General features: G+C 42.2%; 1 protein-coding gene across 50 annotated transcripts in view; it reads left to right on the top strand.

Annotated features, from left to right (window-relative positions):
* The window catches only part of MAP2 (microtubule associated protein 2), a 342,492-nt gene that overhangs the window by 297,169 nt on the left and 28,585 nt on the right, over nt 1–16,738 (top strand). For 36 of the 50 annotated variants that reach the window (XM_065561008.1, XM_065561010.1, XM_065561018.1 and 33 more), the window contains 4 exons: nt 925–986; nt 5,707–5,892; nt 8,635–8,788; nt 11,278–11,621. In XM_065561008.1, the coding sequence (XP_065417080.1) occupies nt 925–986; nt 5,707–5,892; nt 8,635–8,788; nt 11,278–11,621 (746 nt within the window). The remainder of the gene's footprint in view (nt 1–924; nt 987–5,706; nt 5,893–8,634; nt 8,789–11,277; nt 11,622–16,738) is intronic. The other 14 variants (XM_065561032.1, XM_065561058.1, XM_065561059.1 and 11 more) reach the window with 1 other exon arrangement.

Below are 16,738 nucleotides of genomic sequence, written 5' to 3' on the forward strand. Positions count from 1 at the left end.
GTTTCACAGATGGAACAAAATCGGGATTATAGCTAAGAGACCTCGGCTGTGACCACCCAACCTTCCTCCTATGCCCGCTCAGAGTCCAGTACTGTGCAGTTGCAAAGGATTTCACTAGTAGTGAGAGTTCACATAACACATAGCTTCCTGAATAACAGCATGGTGAACACTTAGTACACACGTTTCTGAAGAGCTCCTCAACTTCTAGACTTTCCCCTAGGATGGAGTCCAAGTCCAACTATATCAGTTTCACCTCAAATGTAACTCAAATCATGTTTCATCAGACAAGAACCACAGGATAACACTGAAAGAAGATAGGTGCCAGTGCTTGAATGATAAGATATTAAACTAAAGTCTCAGGGTCTGATTGACCTCTGCATTACTCCACTTTTATACCAGTGTGACTGTATTGACATCAGTGGAGTTATAGCCATGTATATTGGAGTGAATACACAGCAGTGAATCAGTTTCTTTTCATTTAGGGTTCTTGGCCAAGATTTTGAAAGGTGGCTAGTGAGATTGCTTGAGATTCCTTAAAGGGGCCTGATATTCAGAGGGCTATTGTTCAGTATTTTCTGAAAATTAGGCCCCTTAAGGTGTCTCATTTTGGGCTCTCAAAATCACAAGTCACTCCTCAAAATTTTTGGCTCTCAATCCTAGATCACTAGGAAGAGGAGGACATAATTCTGATTTGCTGGCTAGAATTAATAAATTAACTGGAACTATCACAAATATGGTAATGTATTCTTTTATTTCTTAAGGCAGCTCCATATACTGCATATAATAATTCACCAGATCATTGCTTTGCACGGTGCTTACAAGACAATTAATTATACTAAAGGTGTCCAGTAATTCAAAATGATTATTTTTAACCATCAAGGGTTTTTTTTTTGTTTTTTGTTTTTGTTTTTTTGGGTCTAACAGCGGCAGGTGGTGAAACAAACCAGGCTCCAGGTGTATTTAAACAAGCAAAGGAAAAACTTTCAGTGAGTAAAATAATCCTCTTGTCATTCATCTTTCTAAAAACTCCTTTTTGTCCTGTCTCAGGTGGTTTTGTTTTAATTTCAGTAGATAACTGTGCCTTCCCTTTAGAATTCATTTGTCATATTCATTTTTTTTATTACAGCCATTCTCCCCGCATAGCCTCTGAATTACAAAAATAGATAATTATACAGTTTTTGATAATGGTTTTTTATTATTATTATTATGTATTGTTTGTATTATTGTATCATCTGAGGTCACGGACAAGGACCCCATTGTGCTAGGTGCTGTACAAACACACAACAAAAGACAGTCCCTCAATCCACCGTTGACACACAGCCGCTGAGTTACAATAAAGTTTAATATTGTGAAGCATTTAGGGCCAGGCCCTCGGCTGGTGTGAATCAGCATAACTCCATTGGAGCGCACTGGAGCTGCACTGATTTACCTGATCTGATTTTCTGGCCATTGTTGTCATCTTGCTGGATTGTTACATACAAGAAGAAAATCCTGCCTCATGATTGGCTGAAAAGAGTCTTGTGATGAGTCATTACATTTCTATTGCTTTTCTCCTCAGAGGTCACAGATTTCTGGAAAATGTTAACCAATGACATCTCATATGCAAATGTGCCTCCTGATTGGCTTAGCTGAGGTCATGTCCTGGACCACTCTCCATCTTAGAATGTTAGGTTTAAACAAAATTGTCAAACTTCCCGTCCTCACCTTCAAGGCTCAGCACAGCCTACACCACCACTTACATCTCTGCTGTCATCCACGCCACACCTCTGACTCCCTCCAGCCCGTCCGTGAGTATTGCCCCACCTCCCCTTTAGTCATTCTCACGCTCCCTCCCTTCTCACATGTTGCCCATATACCCTTCCCACCCCAGCGCTCCAGGTGCCCGACTTATTTTCTTTCAAATCCCCACTGTGTAACTCTTTTTCCAAGAAGTCCACACATGCTAGCTCACAACTGTAGCACTCTGGTGACTTACCCCTTATTGAACAACGATCACAACAAAGTGCTCCAAGATTGAACCATACTCCTGGATCTCCCAGTGTGTTTTGTGCCTGATTTGTTTTGTCTAAATAGATTGTAAGCTCCTTTGGGGGCAGGGACCATGCAACGTGCTAACCACACTGTCAGTGCTTATCCCATAATATTAGATGATACTATAATCAATAATGTTGAAGATCATGGCAACAGCTTATATAATTTGTGGCCATCATGAGTGATGTGCCAGTTTAGATCCAAATCCAGATCTGAACTCTCCCCAAATGAGTATTTGATCCAGGGCTACAATTTTGGCCCATCTCTAGCCACAACTGAGAGATCTGTAGATATTTCTCAATAAAACATCCAGAAACATAGCTGACAGTGCATATACTGACTTCCTGTTTGGGTCAACAGCGAGGTTCATTTTCCTCTGAGGTAAATGTCTATAGTCACCTTAGCAGAAGTCAGTATCTGCTTGTTGCCAAAGCCTTCAGTGCCCTTGGAAAACTACTGGCACAAACAAGCAGCGTGCATTCTTCCTCTGGGTCCATCTCCTGTCTTTGTATCTTCTTTACTCTTCCTGTCAGTTGTTTTAGGGCAAAGAGCTGAAATCTATCCGCTTCTTGCTTCCACTATGGTCTTTCTTCTCAGTCCCCAGTCCATTCCCTTCCAGAAACACCCCTCCACCTTCTGCCTTTTCTCCTAATTCCCTGAGGCAGTCCACATCCTGACCTTTCAAGCATCTGTCCCCTATTACTATTGCATTCCCTCCTGCTTCGCTGTGTATTGTGTTGCGCAACCCTCCCAAAGTGGCCTTCTCATAACAGTTCCCCAACTCCTTTCCAGCTGTCATGTCAGGTAGCATTGCAGCTGAGTATGCTCATCGTCCATTTGCAGAGCCTTAATACCTGACTGCAACGTACATGTACTTCTGAACAACGCTCAGGAAAAGCTAAGCAGTTCTACCCTGCTGGGGAGGATCATGTCCCCATCCCAGCTGTGTGTTAAGAACATTGGCTAATTCATATCAGAAAGTATGCATTGTGACTGCCCCGTCCCTAGCTGGCTTATGATATAAAATGACGTTTCTGCGTTTCATCTTGAGCAGTCTCTTAACCATTGCAAGCGCTCATTCTTATTGTAAGGGCCACGTACTGCTCGGTCCCACATAAGCAGCCTGCCCTTGCAGCAGTAGGAGTTCTGCAAGAGACTGAAGGTAGTATATGGCCCTAAATGGGCATTTATTTGAAAGCAAACGTACGATGAAACACAGATAGGACAGGATTTTGCAAAGTATCTTCCCATCTTGGACAGTCAAGGATGGAAGATGATATTGCAGATAAAGCACTGGGTTGGGCACCATCACATATTTCCTGTGAAAATCAGTTAATCTCTTCGGGTCACATTTTGCCACCTTTCTTCATGCTAAGTAGTACCTCATGCCACCGTGCCAAAGGAAGTTCATAGCAGAGTGAGGAGTAGACCTCCTGAGTCCCAGAATGGTTCACAAGACCAGCCTTTCTCCTTAACTGCCGTAGCCTTTTAGAGACAGGAAGATATTTTGCAATACCCTGTCCTGGCTGTGTTTAGGATCCAAATTAGCTGTGCTTTTATACAATGCAGCTACTCATGGAGTGAGATACTACTTAGTATGAGTAAGAGGGGTAGCATCTGCCTCTTTGTGCCTTCCTTGCCCAGCTGTAATATCTTCCCTACAAAGGGTGTTGTGAGAATAAATGTATTAGTCTTTATGAGGTGCTCAGATACTTCAGTGATGGAGGGTATAAAAGTACTAGGTTAGATTGTAGGCCCCAAATTGCTGGTCCTCAGCTCTCTCAAAATCAGGCACAGGGGCCAGATTTGCAAAGGCATTTAGATGTCTAAAGCTATGAGTAGATGTTTAGTGGCTTTACAAAAGTGCCTAAGTGAGTTAGGTTCCTAACTCCCACAGGCTTTCTGCATCTTGAGTCACCTAAATACCCTTTGTAAGTCTGGCCCAAAGTATCTCAAGTTGGGCACCCAAAAATGGAGGCATGCCTAACTAGGTGAACACTTTACTATGATGGAACAGTTTTATGAAAATTATTCACTTTGTATTTAAAGCAGACATGCCATTGATCAGTTATATGCCTCCCTGTACTTTAGATAGGAAAATAATAAATATTTAACAATGAATAATGTGTGCATAAAAGCGGTGTTTTTAGAAATACACTCACAGTATTAAAGTATCTCCAGTCATTGAACTGAGCTCGTCTCCTACAATCGAGGCTGCCAAATTAACGCTGCTTTCTACAGAGGCCCAGTCTCATAATGCAGCAGGACTGAAATGATAGCTTTTATTCCTTTATTTCATTACAATTTAAAAAGTGTTTTAAGCAGTGTTAATGTGCCTGATTCTGATCTCTTTTAAACTGGTGTAAATTAGGAATAACTCCACTGTAGTCGGGGGAGCTACACCAGTATAAAATGAGAGTAGGGAGAAGAGATTCAGGCCCAGTGTTTCATAAGTGATATAACTTACAGTACCCTGATTTCTTATGGTGTCTACTGGTAAAGCTGATTTTTTCAGTCCTACTATGCATTGTTAAGAGCCCAATTCTGCAGCTCTTGCTCGTGCTGAGTAGTTCTTACACATATGTAGTCCCATTGGGACTACTCACATGAGTAATTTCACCTCTGTGTGAGTAAAGTGTTGCAGAATCAGGCTTTCGTTGCCATGATAATAGCTTCCAATTATTCTTTTTCATTATACCTTATATCTTTTAAGAGGGAAAAAAAATAGAGCCAGATTGCAAACCCCTTACATTAGTGAGGCATTACTAAGCCAAGTAGTCCTAGTGACTTCAGTGGAACTGGTGTGACATTGCTTGCCAATGTTCAGTGAGGGACTCACAATCTGCCCATCTTTCTAATGGAGTGTAATGAGTACAGAATATTGCATATTACCTTGGATTTTAAGGGTTAATACGGTAGAAGAGGTCATTTCCCCATTTTGAGTAGTACCATTAATTTTTTTTCTAAATCTCCTACTAACATTTTATTGTGGAACATTCCCAGAGAGAGAAATACTTCATATCCAGGACTTGATTTTAAAAAAGCAGGCTCTATCTTTGGTCCTGCAAATTCCCACCTGTAGTAAATGCTTACGAACTAGCCTTTTCGTCTGCACTTAAAAGAGGGGGCAAACTTGCATCTGCAAAAAAGGAGGACTGTATTGAGGCCCTTCATAGGGTATGTCTACACAGCATCTGGGACGTGATTCCCAGCTTGGGTAGACAGACACCTACTAGCTCTGCTTTGGCTAGTGTCTAAAAATAGCAGTGTGGATGTTGTGGCACAGGCGGCAGCTCAGGCTAGTCACCTGAGGACAATCCCACTCGACTTCTGGGATGCATACTGAGGCATCTAGCCTGAGCCACTGTGCACAAACTGCTATTTTTAGGCACTAGCTTGAACAGAGCTAGCATGTGTATGTGTACCCGAGCTGGGAATTATTTCTCAGCTGCTGTCTGGATGTACCTGTAGAGTCAATTCGATCTCAGAGCCAAATGCTGCATTTCACAATACCTATTTGCATGTGTGTCGCCGAATTTTACGTGTGCTGATTGGAAAAAGGAAGTGTAATTCGTAGCTTGGCATTTTTTCATTTATCCATTTTGCATGTGTTTTCCTTTCGTCTCATTGCTCAGCTTCATGTTATGTTTCTTCTGTTTGTTTTCTCATGACTAGACTTCCTCTTTGTCAAAGATTCCTGCCTCAAAGTCTAGAGCGAAGTCATTGCTTCCTCCAAGACCCAGCTCAGCTTGCTCACTAACTACTAAAAGGGCTACTTTTCTCGATACAGACAGTTACTTTGTACGGCCCTCCTCGGCGGGCCCAAGAGACTGCTTTCCATACTCAAAATCAGATGCTAAGGTAAGGTAGCAGAGTTAGAGAGAGGTAGCTCAGAGAGGGGCATTTCATGGATCTTATTCTCTCCCTGCTGAATCTAAGTAAGTCTCAGTGAAGTTACCTGGGTTCGTCGTCACATACAGCTACACCGCTGTAGCACTTAAGTGAAGATGCTCCTACACCAACAGGAGAGCTTCTCCCGTTGGCATAGTTAATCCGCCTCTGACAAGAGGCAGTAGCTATGTCAACAGGAGAGGCTCTCCCTTAGACCTAGCGCTGTCTACATCAGGGGTTAGGCTGGTATCACTACGTTGCTCGGGGGGTGGATTTTTCACACCCCTCAGTGACATAGTTATACTGAGATAGGTCTATAGTGTAGACCGGACCTTACAGCAGCACAGCTGTACTGCTACAACTGTGCCACTGTAAGGTCTCCCATGTATCCTCTCTTTGCCGGCGGGAGTTAAACCACCCCCAACGAGCGGCATTAACTATGTCAGCAGGAGAGCCTCTCCTGTCAACATAGCGCCATCTGCATCAGCACTTTTGTCGGTGAAAGTTATGTGGGTCAGGAGGGGTGTTTTTTTCACACCCTTGACTGACAACAGCTTTACCAACAAAAGTGCTAGTGTAGACAAAGCCTCAGTGAAGTTACTTGGAGAGTTACTCAGATCCAGTGGCAGGAGACTTGGGCTCCAGGCAACAGAGCTTGAGACACAACATGTATAGAAACAAAGGAGATTATTACAGATTCTTCAGGATAAATTCAACTGTATCGTAAATGACATAAATTATACCACTAACTCTCCTTTGTCCTATGACTGTAGAGGTGTTAACTGCCCACTTTGCCTGGAATGGTCTCTTGCAACACGTGTTAGCTCCTTATCTTTCCACTTTATATTTAGCTGTGACACTTCAAGTACGTTTCCCAGACCTGAAGAGCTTTGTGTAAGCTCAAAAACTTGTCTCTTTCACCAGCAGAAGTTGGTCCAATGAAAGATATTGCCTCATCCACCTTGTCTCTCTAATATGCTGGGATCAACATGGCTACAACCCTGCAAAAACCATGAATTATACATGTAGGGCCAGATCCACCCTTGGTGAAATGGACAGAGGTCCCTTGACTTCAGTGGAGTTGCGCCTATTTACAAAAGTAGAGTAGCTAGCCCCGAAGTAAATTGGTCATAAAATAAATGTAAGTGGCTAAAGACAGCAGCACCAACATGCCTTTCAGTAAGTTTGTAATTTACACTCATTTAGTATTCTGGGGGGACCAAATGCAATCCCTAGCATAAGAGGGCACAACTTTCAATGAAAGCTGAGACCGATTACGTTAGGGGTAAAATTTAGCCCTACAAGTGTTAAGGATGCTGCAGGAAGAGAAGCCTGCTTTGTCTTACACTTTCCTAATGGTGGCTTGCTCTTCCAGCCCCTCTGAGCATATATTTCACTTGTTTTACACACCCACCGAAGGCCAAGTTGGTGAACACTACACTGCTTAGCCACTTTGCCCCACTTGCAACCATTTTCCCACCAACCCACAAAGATGCTTCTTGCACCAGTTGGGATAATTTTGGTATTTGGCCCTGGGATTACCACAGGAGACACCTGCTTATGCCAGGCTGCATTTGGCTACCCATCTCACAAGTGCACAAATACTTGAACATACTCAGATGTACACTGATCTAAGTGAAGTAAAGAAGCAGACACACGCTGATCTAAACATGGAAAAGGTCAATAAAGAAGAAAACAGGCTAAGGCTCCAGCAGCTAATATCCCTGCTTTGAAAATTTAATCAGCAGCCTAAATTCTCCAAAATCTCATTTTTGAGGAAAATATAACACTCTTTTAGTGCTTCAAAAGGCAGCATTTCAGCACTCATGTTACCTAATAATGTAGAGTCTGAAACGTCCTGGGGGCCCGATCCTGCAATCCAACTGCAGGTGGAATCCCATGGGACTTCAGGATTGGGCCCCGGATCTTTGCTTCCATTTGCATAAGAAAGCCCATTAGACTAAATGATCTTTCAGGATTTCTTGTTCCATGACTTCCTAACCAGAACGCCTCTTTCACTAAGAGCCAAAGCCCACTGAAACTGATAGAAAGACCCCCAGATTTGGCTTCATTGGGATTTGGATCAAGCTCCAAGGGTCCATTTTTGCCCCACTGAACTCACGTTGGGTTTTGAAATTGACTTCAGTGGGAGCGAAATCAGGCCTTGATACATTTTTGGTCAAATCAGTGAAACAGCATATATATTCAGGGTCTATTCAGTGAAGCTAGGAAATAAACAGAGGGGAATTTCCCCTGAAATAGTCAACCAGACATTTAAGGAGCCTTGTAAAAATGTGTTCAGCATTGTCTTAGGCAAACTGAAAAACTAGAGTGGGATTTCAAAAGGATTCAGTATTGACCGAACTCAGCTCTCATTGAAGTCAGGGGGAGTTTTGCCATTCACTTCAGTGAGAGCGGAGTTCAGCCAACGCTGAGCACTTTTGAAATTTCTTCCCCTAAGAGGCAGTCAATCTAAAAGCTAGATGTCCAAAGTCAGTAAATCCCAAGGGAGTTAAGTGACACATCAGACCTGGGTAATCATCAGAGCTTCCTGCATGAAATGTAAAGGAACTGGGCGTCATTTGATCTCAGTTGCACTGGTCTGAGTCAGGGACTACCATGAAATCGCACGTGTATTAAACTAGTGAGAGATCACAATCTGGATAATTATGTTTACTGCAAAGCCATTTTTTTCCTTTTTGCTCCTATCAGGATGGAATAACCAAGAGTCCAGAAAAGCGTTCCTCTCTACCAAGACCTTCCTCCATCCTCCCCACTCGGAGAGGTATATCAGGAGACCGGGACAGAGATGAGAATTCTTTCTCCCTCAATAGCTCCATCTCCTCTTCAGTACGACGGACTACCCGTATGTTTCTCTGCAAACCTAACTCTCCTGGGGCCTTCATCTGCCCTTGCTATATATTTCACACACTTGCTAAATCCATCCTTACCTTTTCTTTGCCTTTAAGAAGTAGGCCTGAGTTGTACTGCTGGGCCCAGAGATCTGGACCCGAAATTGGCTATGTTCAGATTTGGGGTGCTGTTGTGACCCAATATAGCGACAAAGGTTTGAGTCCAGGTGTGGAACCGATCTTTGGGTTGCTCAGACCTAGGGCTGCAGTTGAGGCCCTTCTCTTGTATAAAAAAAATTCCCTTCACGTGGGTTTCCCAGTTGTGTGACACATTTAATATAGACCATTTATAAACAAACAGAAAAAAGAAACTCACTCAGTGTGAGCAATATAATTTAAAAATAATAATAATTGTGATGATCTCATGAAAATGGAAGGCTTATTTAATAAATACCAAGATTTGTTGGTTTGGTTTAATGGTCTCCTGGTGCCTAGTTAATGACAAGCCAGAAAGAAGCTTTACCTAAAAAGAGTTGTATGTAAGTTATTGGGGTGACTCATCAGAAGAAAGACACAGCAGTTAACCAGCAAGGTCTTTTTATCAGAATGTGAGAGTGCTGTTAGCAGCTATAAGTAGGGCAGCACTTAGCACCCAGCGTACTGGGTGTGGTTAGGTAAGAGAAGTTTTGGAAGGTTAGAAGGGAGCACTTGTATCTGTAGAAAACCTATTGCCGTCATTAGCTCACCAGTTGGATAACAGGGAGAAGAAAGCAAGCAGTATCAAAGGCTGAGCCTGAGGACAGCAATCAGGAAAGGGGGCTGCTTCTAGCTGCTGCCATGTTTGTGTTGTACTCGGAGCATAAGGGAGAAAGCAATAATGAAGACACTTAGTGAAAGTACCCTAATGGAAGGTGTATACTGTTGAATGCCTCCAGAGAGTTTACCAGCCAGGATTTCCAGGAGTTGAAGGGGGGACCTGTTTGCACAGGAGCAAATCTATAGAACCATACATCTAAACAAGTTACCCTAAGACCAAGGAAATGTAACCACCCCTCTCTCCAGACATCCCCCCTTGCCAGTCTAGCATTCAGCTCAGGCCTCAGAACCTGGCTTGGTACTCTCCTGTCCCGCAGGAATTCTTCTGTCTCTTCAGAAACCATTCTTACAACCTTTTTCAAAGAAGCCTAAGAACATAAGAACGGCCATACTGGGTGAGGCCAATGGTCTATCTAGCCCTGTGTTCTGTATCTGATAGTGACTGCTGCTGGATGGACAGAACGAGGCAATTTTGAGTGATGGAGCCCCAGCAGTCCAGTCCCAGCATCTGGCAGTCAGTGGTTTAGGGATACCCAGAGCATGGGGTTGCATTTTGATTAATTGCCTCTGATGGACCTATCCTCCATGAACTAATTCTTTTTTGAACCCAGTTATATGTTTGGCCTCCACAACATCCCCTGGCAATGAGTTCCACAGGTTGGCTGTGTGTTGCATGAAGAAGTACTTCCTTATGTTAGTTTTAAACCAGCTGCCTTTTAATTTCATTGGGTGACCCTTAGTTCTTGTGTTATGTAAAGGGAGTTAGATACCCAAATCCCACTGAAAATCCTTTGAAAATCCCAGTTTGAGTATCAGGGGTAAAGTACAGCCCCTCTCAGTGCACAGTGACCCCTGGCTGGCATAGCAGCAAATGAACAACTTGACCATCCTTCTGGCTGGGGCAGATGTATACCAGAGTGCGTTTGCCAAAAGGGGTGGAAGCCTGAGGGGAAAAAAAATAAAGGCTGCAGGGAGGCAGGAAAATCCCATTCTCTCTCCTGCACAGTCAGTGCAATGAGAGAACCCTGATTGACGGTTGGTTGGGAAAGAAAGAGCCCAATCTGGGAAAAGTGAAGGTGAGAGTAAAGAGTGATTAATCCATTTAATGTGTCGTGTTCAACAAAGAGGCTTTCTCCTTAGCCCCGGGAGCACCGGTACCTTGGGTCTCATCCATCCCCAGTGAAATAAATAGAATGATTCCGATTGACTTCATTGGCCATTAAATCAGTCCCTTTGAGTGCACTAAGAGGACTCCTCTGCAAACTCAGTGGAAGCCAAGGACGTGCATCCATACAGCAAGCAAATTACCTGGGGGGCAGATCCATAGGTTGAGTAAATGATCATTGCTCTTTTGAAGTCAATGTGGCTATGACTGTTTACACAAGCTGAGGATCTACTCTCTGGATTCTATGTAGATACAAAGCTACTAGCTATCGTACATGACCGAAAGCAGCCAGATATTTGAAATCTGCTGTTCAAAAGTTTACGATCGAAACCATCTCCACTATATAGACTACATTAATGCCTAATCCAAAAGCCCACTGAAGTCAGTGTGCGTCTGTCCATCGAGTTGGTGGGCTTTGCTTCAGGATACTTATCATTATAGGTGTCATAGTCTGTGGAGACACACTATGAAGAAAAAACGATTTATCCATGTGGTTTTAACGCTGTTGTGTCTTCAATATAGGATCGGAGCCAATTCGCAGCAGGACAGGAAAGAGTGGCACTTCTACGCCCACTACCCCTGGATCCACTGCCATCACTCCTGGTACCCCACCCAGCTACTCCTCCCGTACCCCAGGCACTCCTGGGACCCCAAGCTATTCCAGAACCCCTCATACTCCAGGCACTCCCAAGTCTGCTATATTGGTGCCCACTGAGAAGAAAGTCGCCATCATACGCACTCCTCCAAAATCTCCAGCCACACCTAAGCAACTACGACTTATTAACCAGCCTCTGCCGGACCTCAAGAATGTCAGGTCCAAAATTGGATCGACAGACAACATCCGGTACCAGCCAAAAGGGGGACAGGTAAGAATTTACTCTAAATGCACAGTGAAGGTATTAATGTGCTGGGAAGGTTGCAATTTTGAGGATGTCCCATAAATTAACAGACAGAGCATTGCATCTGTTTTCACAGTTAGATGCTTTTTATTTAAATGATTTTAAATTGTGAGAGCCTGGCTTATCTTCAGAAAATTGTCTGGTAAACTGAAAATTAACTCTGGGAAAGATTTTTTTTCATGCCTCACTGAGATCAGTTGAGAGGTCTGCTGTACTTTCCAAATCAGAGATGTGTTTTAGCCTATATCCAGAAGCTACTGCTTATTCAGTCCACTGTTTAAACAGCAATGAATTAATAAGCTTAACAGAGAGACAGGTAGTAGCCTTAATTAGAGGCAAAGTGTTTTATTAGATTTAAATAACTGTAAAATGCAGGAAATGAATATGAGGAAATAGAAGTATGTAAAATAATGAATGGCATAAAGAAGATAGATTGTGAGCTTCTGTTCTCCCAATTTCAGAGCAAGAACAAGGGATCAGAGAATAAAATTAAAAGGGGACAAATTCAAAAGTTATAAAATTGAATACTATTTGACACATTGCATTATTATATTGTGGAGCTCGTCATTACAGGAAGTTGTTGAGGCCAAGACCTTAGTACAATTCAAAAAGGGATTGGACATTTATACGGGTAACCAGAATATCTAGATTTATTATAGTTAATGCTTACAACAATTTTGGAATATTAAACCTCATGCTTTTGGCCTTAAGCCAATCTGTAACTATTAGAGACCAAGATGGGATCTAATACATCTGCCTACACTGGAGTTCTTATATCTTCCTCTTGAAGCATCTGGTACTGGCCACTGTCACAGGACTAGATGGACCTCAGGCCTGGTTCAGCCTGGCAGTTCTTATGTTCCCAGACAGAGTGTATTGTATAAAATAATTACATTATACTAATGCATGCTTTGTTAGCTCACACTTTGCTTTCAATGGCTATCACCTTTGGGTCACATATTGGTCTGCGTGGCGCTTCGTTTCCATAGCAACAGCTACTCCTGTTCCTTATCTCCTTTAAGGGAAAGGGGAAATGTCTGTACATACATCAGTAGAGGCCAGAATTATTTGCAACCAAGCAAGCTTTCTGCTCATAAAAGGCCATTGCTGTATCTCGTAACTTAGAGGCAGTGGCAATCGGTTTTATTAGTTATATTGTTTCAGAAAGGAAACCAATTTTATATAGGACTAGACGAGCTGGATCAGTAAAACTAAAACCAACAAGACATATACCTAAAACATGGAGCAAATTCAACCTCCTTTTGAGGTTATACAAATGTTGGTTACTTTATTTATCATAAAATGTTTGTCTGCCCTTCATGTTGACTCATGATCCAAATTTGCAAGGGTCTGAGTGCCCCCTACAAAGCACTCTGCATCCTTAGCTCCCATTGGCTTCATTAGAAGTTGAGCGTACTCAGCACCTCACAAGAATAGCATACTGAGTGTCTGCCACTCCAGTGGATTCTGGGTCCAATTCTGCAGCCTCTAGGGGGTCAGAACATTTGTTTGAGTCAGAAGAGGGCAGATATCAAAATGCTAAATATCCATACTTATACCAGAACCTGCTGGACAGTCTTGCATGAAAGCTAGTTCTCACAAGGTTTCCAAACCTGAGATCCAGACCTCCAAAACACTGAGGTTCACCCTTCATTAATTTTAAATAAAAGTTGGATCTTAACATTTTAACTTTGCATATCCATTCATTGCAGGTATTTGGGAGTGAAAAAATGCTTAATGATACATTAGATCCCAATGCAACTCTCAGTATGTAGACTCTGATCCTGCCAGGTGCTTTAGGGTGATCAGCCCCTTGCAGAATTAGTAGCCAAGTAGTCCAATAAGGATAGTGCATCACCAAGTGTATCTTCTTCATTTATTTTGACACGTCTTTTTGATTATTTCTGATATTACTTCATCTCAACCTTTCTGTGTTCTGTAGTACATGTTGTAAAAGCTACTGGTATATAAGACCTCTTTACAGCACCCTGACAAACTTTTACTCCTAGTAAATTTCATGCTGCATAAAATCCTTGCTAAGCTGTAAGAAGGGACCTGAGAATAGTTGTTTTTGTGTTTGTGTTATAAAGAATGATCAAATGGATTATCTCAGTGAGGATTAACAAGCTTTACAGTATTGTATGTATACGAGTGTCTCCAATCAGTTATTGTACAAGCCCTTACTTACAATTTTACCTTGTTTTTCTGCCAGATATTGTGGTCCTCATATGCTGAGATTTTTTTTCTCAAAGTAATAAGTATTATTTCTCCTTCAATGATATATAGCAATTGGCAGTTCTTTCTTCTGGGGATCACAGGGGAAATTTGATGGGTGAATATAAAAAATATGATTTAAACTAAAGGATTTTGATCCTTTGTTCCTCAGTGTTTTGTGATCATTATATGTGGCTTGGGCAAAGAGAATGACTCACTGAGTACTTCTTTGTGCTTCTCTCGATCATCTTTCCTCAGTCTAAACAAGAGTTTGGGGTTGTTGTTTTTTTCTTTTCTGTTGTTCAGTCTTACAGCATCAGCCTATCATGTTAAAACGTGAAAACAAATTTATTTTCTTTGTGGTTGCCTGCCAGTGTATGAAAATGAGCTGCTGTCTGCTCTCTGCTTTTACTGATGATGTATGAAACAAATAGATGGCAGCTTGAGCTTTATAACCTGAGCTGAAGTTGAAGTACTGATAGTAATAACCATAGGAAAAAAACGTCTGGGCAAGTAAGCAAAGACGACAGGGAAATTATATCAAGAGTATTGCTATGCAACCTTAAAGTGTCATTCAGAGACACAATCTTTTGTTTCACCAGAGGCATGTGTTAACCTAACACAAAGACCATTCTTGGCTTACTGCGGTCCTGGGGAAAGCAGTTGCATTGCAACAGTGCCAGAGTTTGATGTGCACGGTTGAAGAAGCAGGAGGTGTTTGAATGTTAAATAAATCAAGAAAGAAATACAGGGTTTCAGCCTTGAATCTCTTCAGAAGCTCATCAGCCAACAAATTAATTTAAATTCAGCTCTGTCTCGCCATTTAAAAACGTTTAAAAAGGAAAGTGGCTTTACAGGACAGAAAAAAACATACTTCTGGGGAAAAAACAAGTTCATGTTGCATCAGAATAGGTCCCTACTAGTAGCATGCAGTATGAGAAGTATTTAATGGGTGTTCTGCAGTACCGTGAACTGAGGGGTTCTGTGCTCTGTGATGTTAGCCACTTGGCAGTTGTCTGGTTTTCTCCTTATAGAAAAGTATGATGAAATGTATGATTCTTGGCAAAGCTCAGACATGACTTGCTGATGGGTACATCTGTGGGCATCAGATTAGGGTTGCCAATCCTCCAGGATTGTCCTAGAGTCTCCAGGAATTAAAGATTATGTCATGTGATGAAACCTCCAGGAATACGTCCAAACAAAATTGGCAACCCAACTTCAGATGGATTTTAGCACTGCTTCAGCCATGAAGGAAATACTGTGCTTTCAGAAGGATCCAATTTGCATATATTCTTTCTAAAATGGCCTTTGGGAAGAATGGGGGGAAGAAATCTGTTACCGATTTCAAGTGTGTTTTTGCTATTTTGATGTTTTCTTCTTGGAATTATACCCAGGGAAGTGAGAAGATGTTTGTAAAGGTACTAATTGTACCAAAGAACATTGATTTAATCACTGACATGGAATATATGTTAAGTGCCACATGCCAGCAAGCAATGATAAATCCAAATGATGTTTAAAAAAATATTTTAAAACATGCTAATATCAAATCTAAGACATGGGCCAGATCCTCAATGGAGTAAATCAGCATGATTTCAATGAAGTCAATAGGGTTACACAGATCTACCCAAGCTGAGAACTTGGTCCTAAGTATTTCTTAGCATCACTAACTTCAGGAATAGCCAAGCAATTGGTAATGAGTAACGTGGCAAATAGAAAAAGTGTGTATCCAAACCCAGTTGTGGAATGGAGTCTCTCCAGAAGCTTTTTTGGAGATCAAGACAGAAATTCATTGTCTGCCCAAAGCCATGGAGAACAAATTCCATTCAGCCACGTTTAAAAAAATCTGAAGTGCATAAATACAGTACCGTGTTATATGGTGACCAGCCCTTTTTAAAGGGAGATAGCAGTCTTAGCGCACCTGTCCTGCAGCCAATTTGCCTCCCCAAGTGAAGGAATTTAGTCACATGACAGTTTGAAACAGGCCTCTGTCGGGTTAGAAAACAGGGGTCAGTGGATAGCCAAAAGGGGACTGCAGAGTGAACATGCAGAATGCAAGAGAGAGACTGAGACGGATTGACAGTCAGTCAGTCTCCTGTAATGGTCCCTGAGGAAGGAAGTGGGGCTGGGAAAAAAGGCCCAGCTGAACGTTTGGGTTTCCTTTTGGGAAAAGGAATGGGGTCTTCTCTAGAGACTTAGAGAACAGAGGAAGAGAGTTCCTCCAGGAGGTGGGGCTGTGCCCAGGGTAAGCCTGGGATGGAAGACCTTTTTGTGCTTATTTTGGAATTTTGTGTTAATAAAACCAGACTCCAAGAAACACTGTTATTGGACTTGTGAAAGCCTCTTTGGGGGTTATTGAGGAATCAAGAGGGAAAACGGAGGCAGGGTGACTTCTGTCCAGATGAGGGGATGTGTGTGAGGTGGCCACCCCTGTGGCATACCAATATTCAATAGAGGGTCAACCTCCCAGAAACCACCTGAATTTTATGAAAATGAATAGTGATCTGCTAATAAGTGATACAGTGACAACTGCAGAGAAGGAGGAGGTCTGATTTAACTGAGCATCTCAGAGTGGGGAGGCTGTGTAGACTAAGAGTTCTATCTTGCCACGTAAAATTCCCATTAAGGCCCTATTGATTGTGTCCAATCTTCTTACTTCAAGAGGCATTATCAGGTCAGAATCTGTCCACCAGGGGCTGTATTATCATTGAGATATATGCACATGAATGCAAAGGAGAATAGCCCCTGAGGTAAGTTTGAATTTTCAAAAAGCCTTCAATGGGTTGCATATCTCAAGTTCCCACTTTGGCGATAAAATCCTGGGGTGCAAAGACAGCACAGTGAATAGACAAGGAGCTGATTGCACAATAGAA

Source organism: Chrysemys picta, chromosome 11 (assembly GCF_011386835.1).
Source record: "Chrysemys picta bellii isolate R12L10 chromosome 11, ASM1138683v2, whole genome shotgun sequence".
Taxonomy (NCBI): Eukaryota; Metazoa; Chordata; order Testudines; family Emydidae; genus Chrysemys; species Chrysemys picta.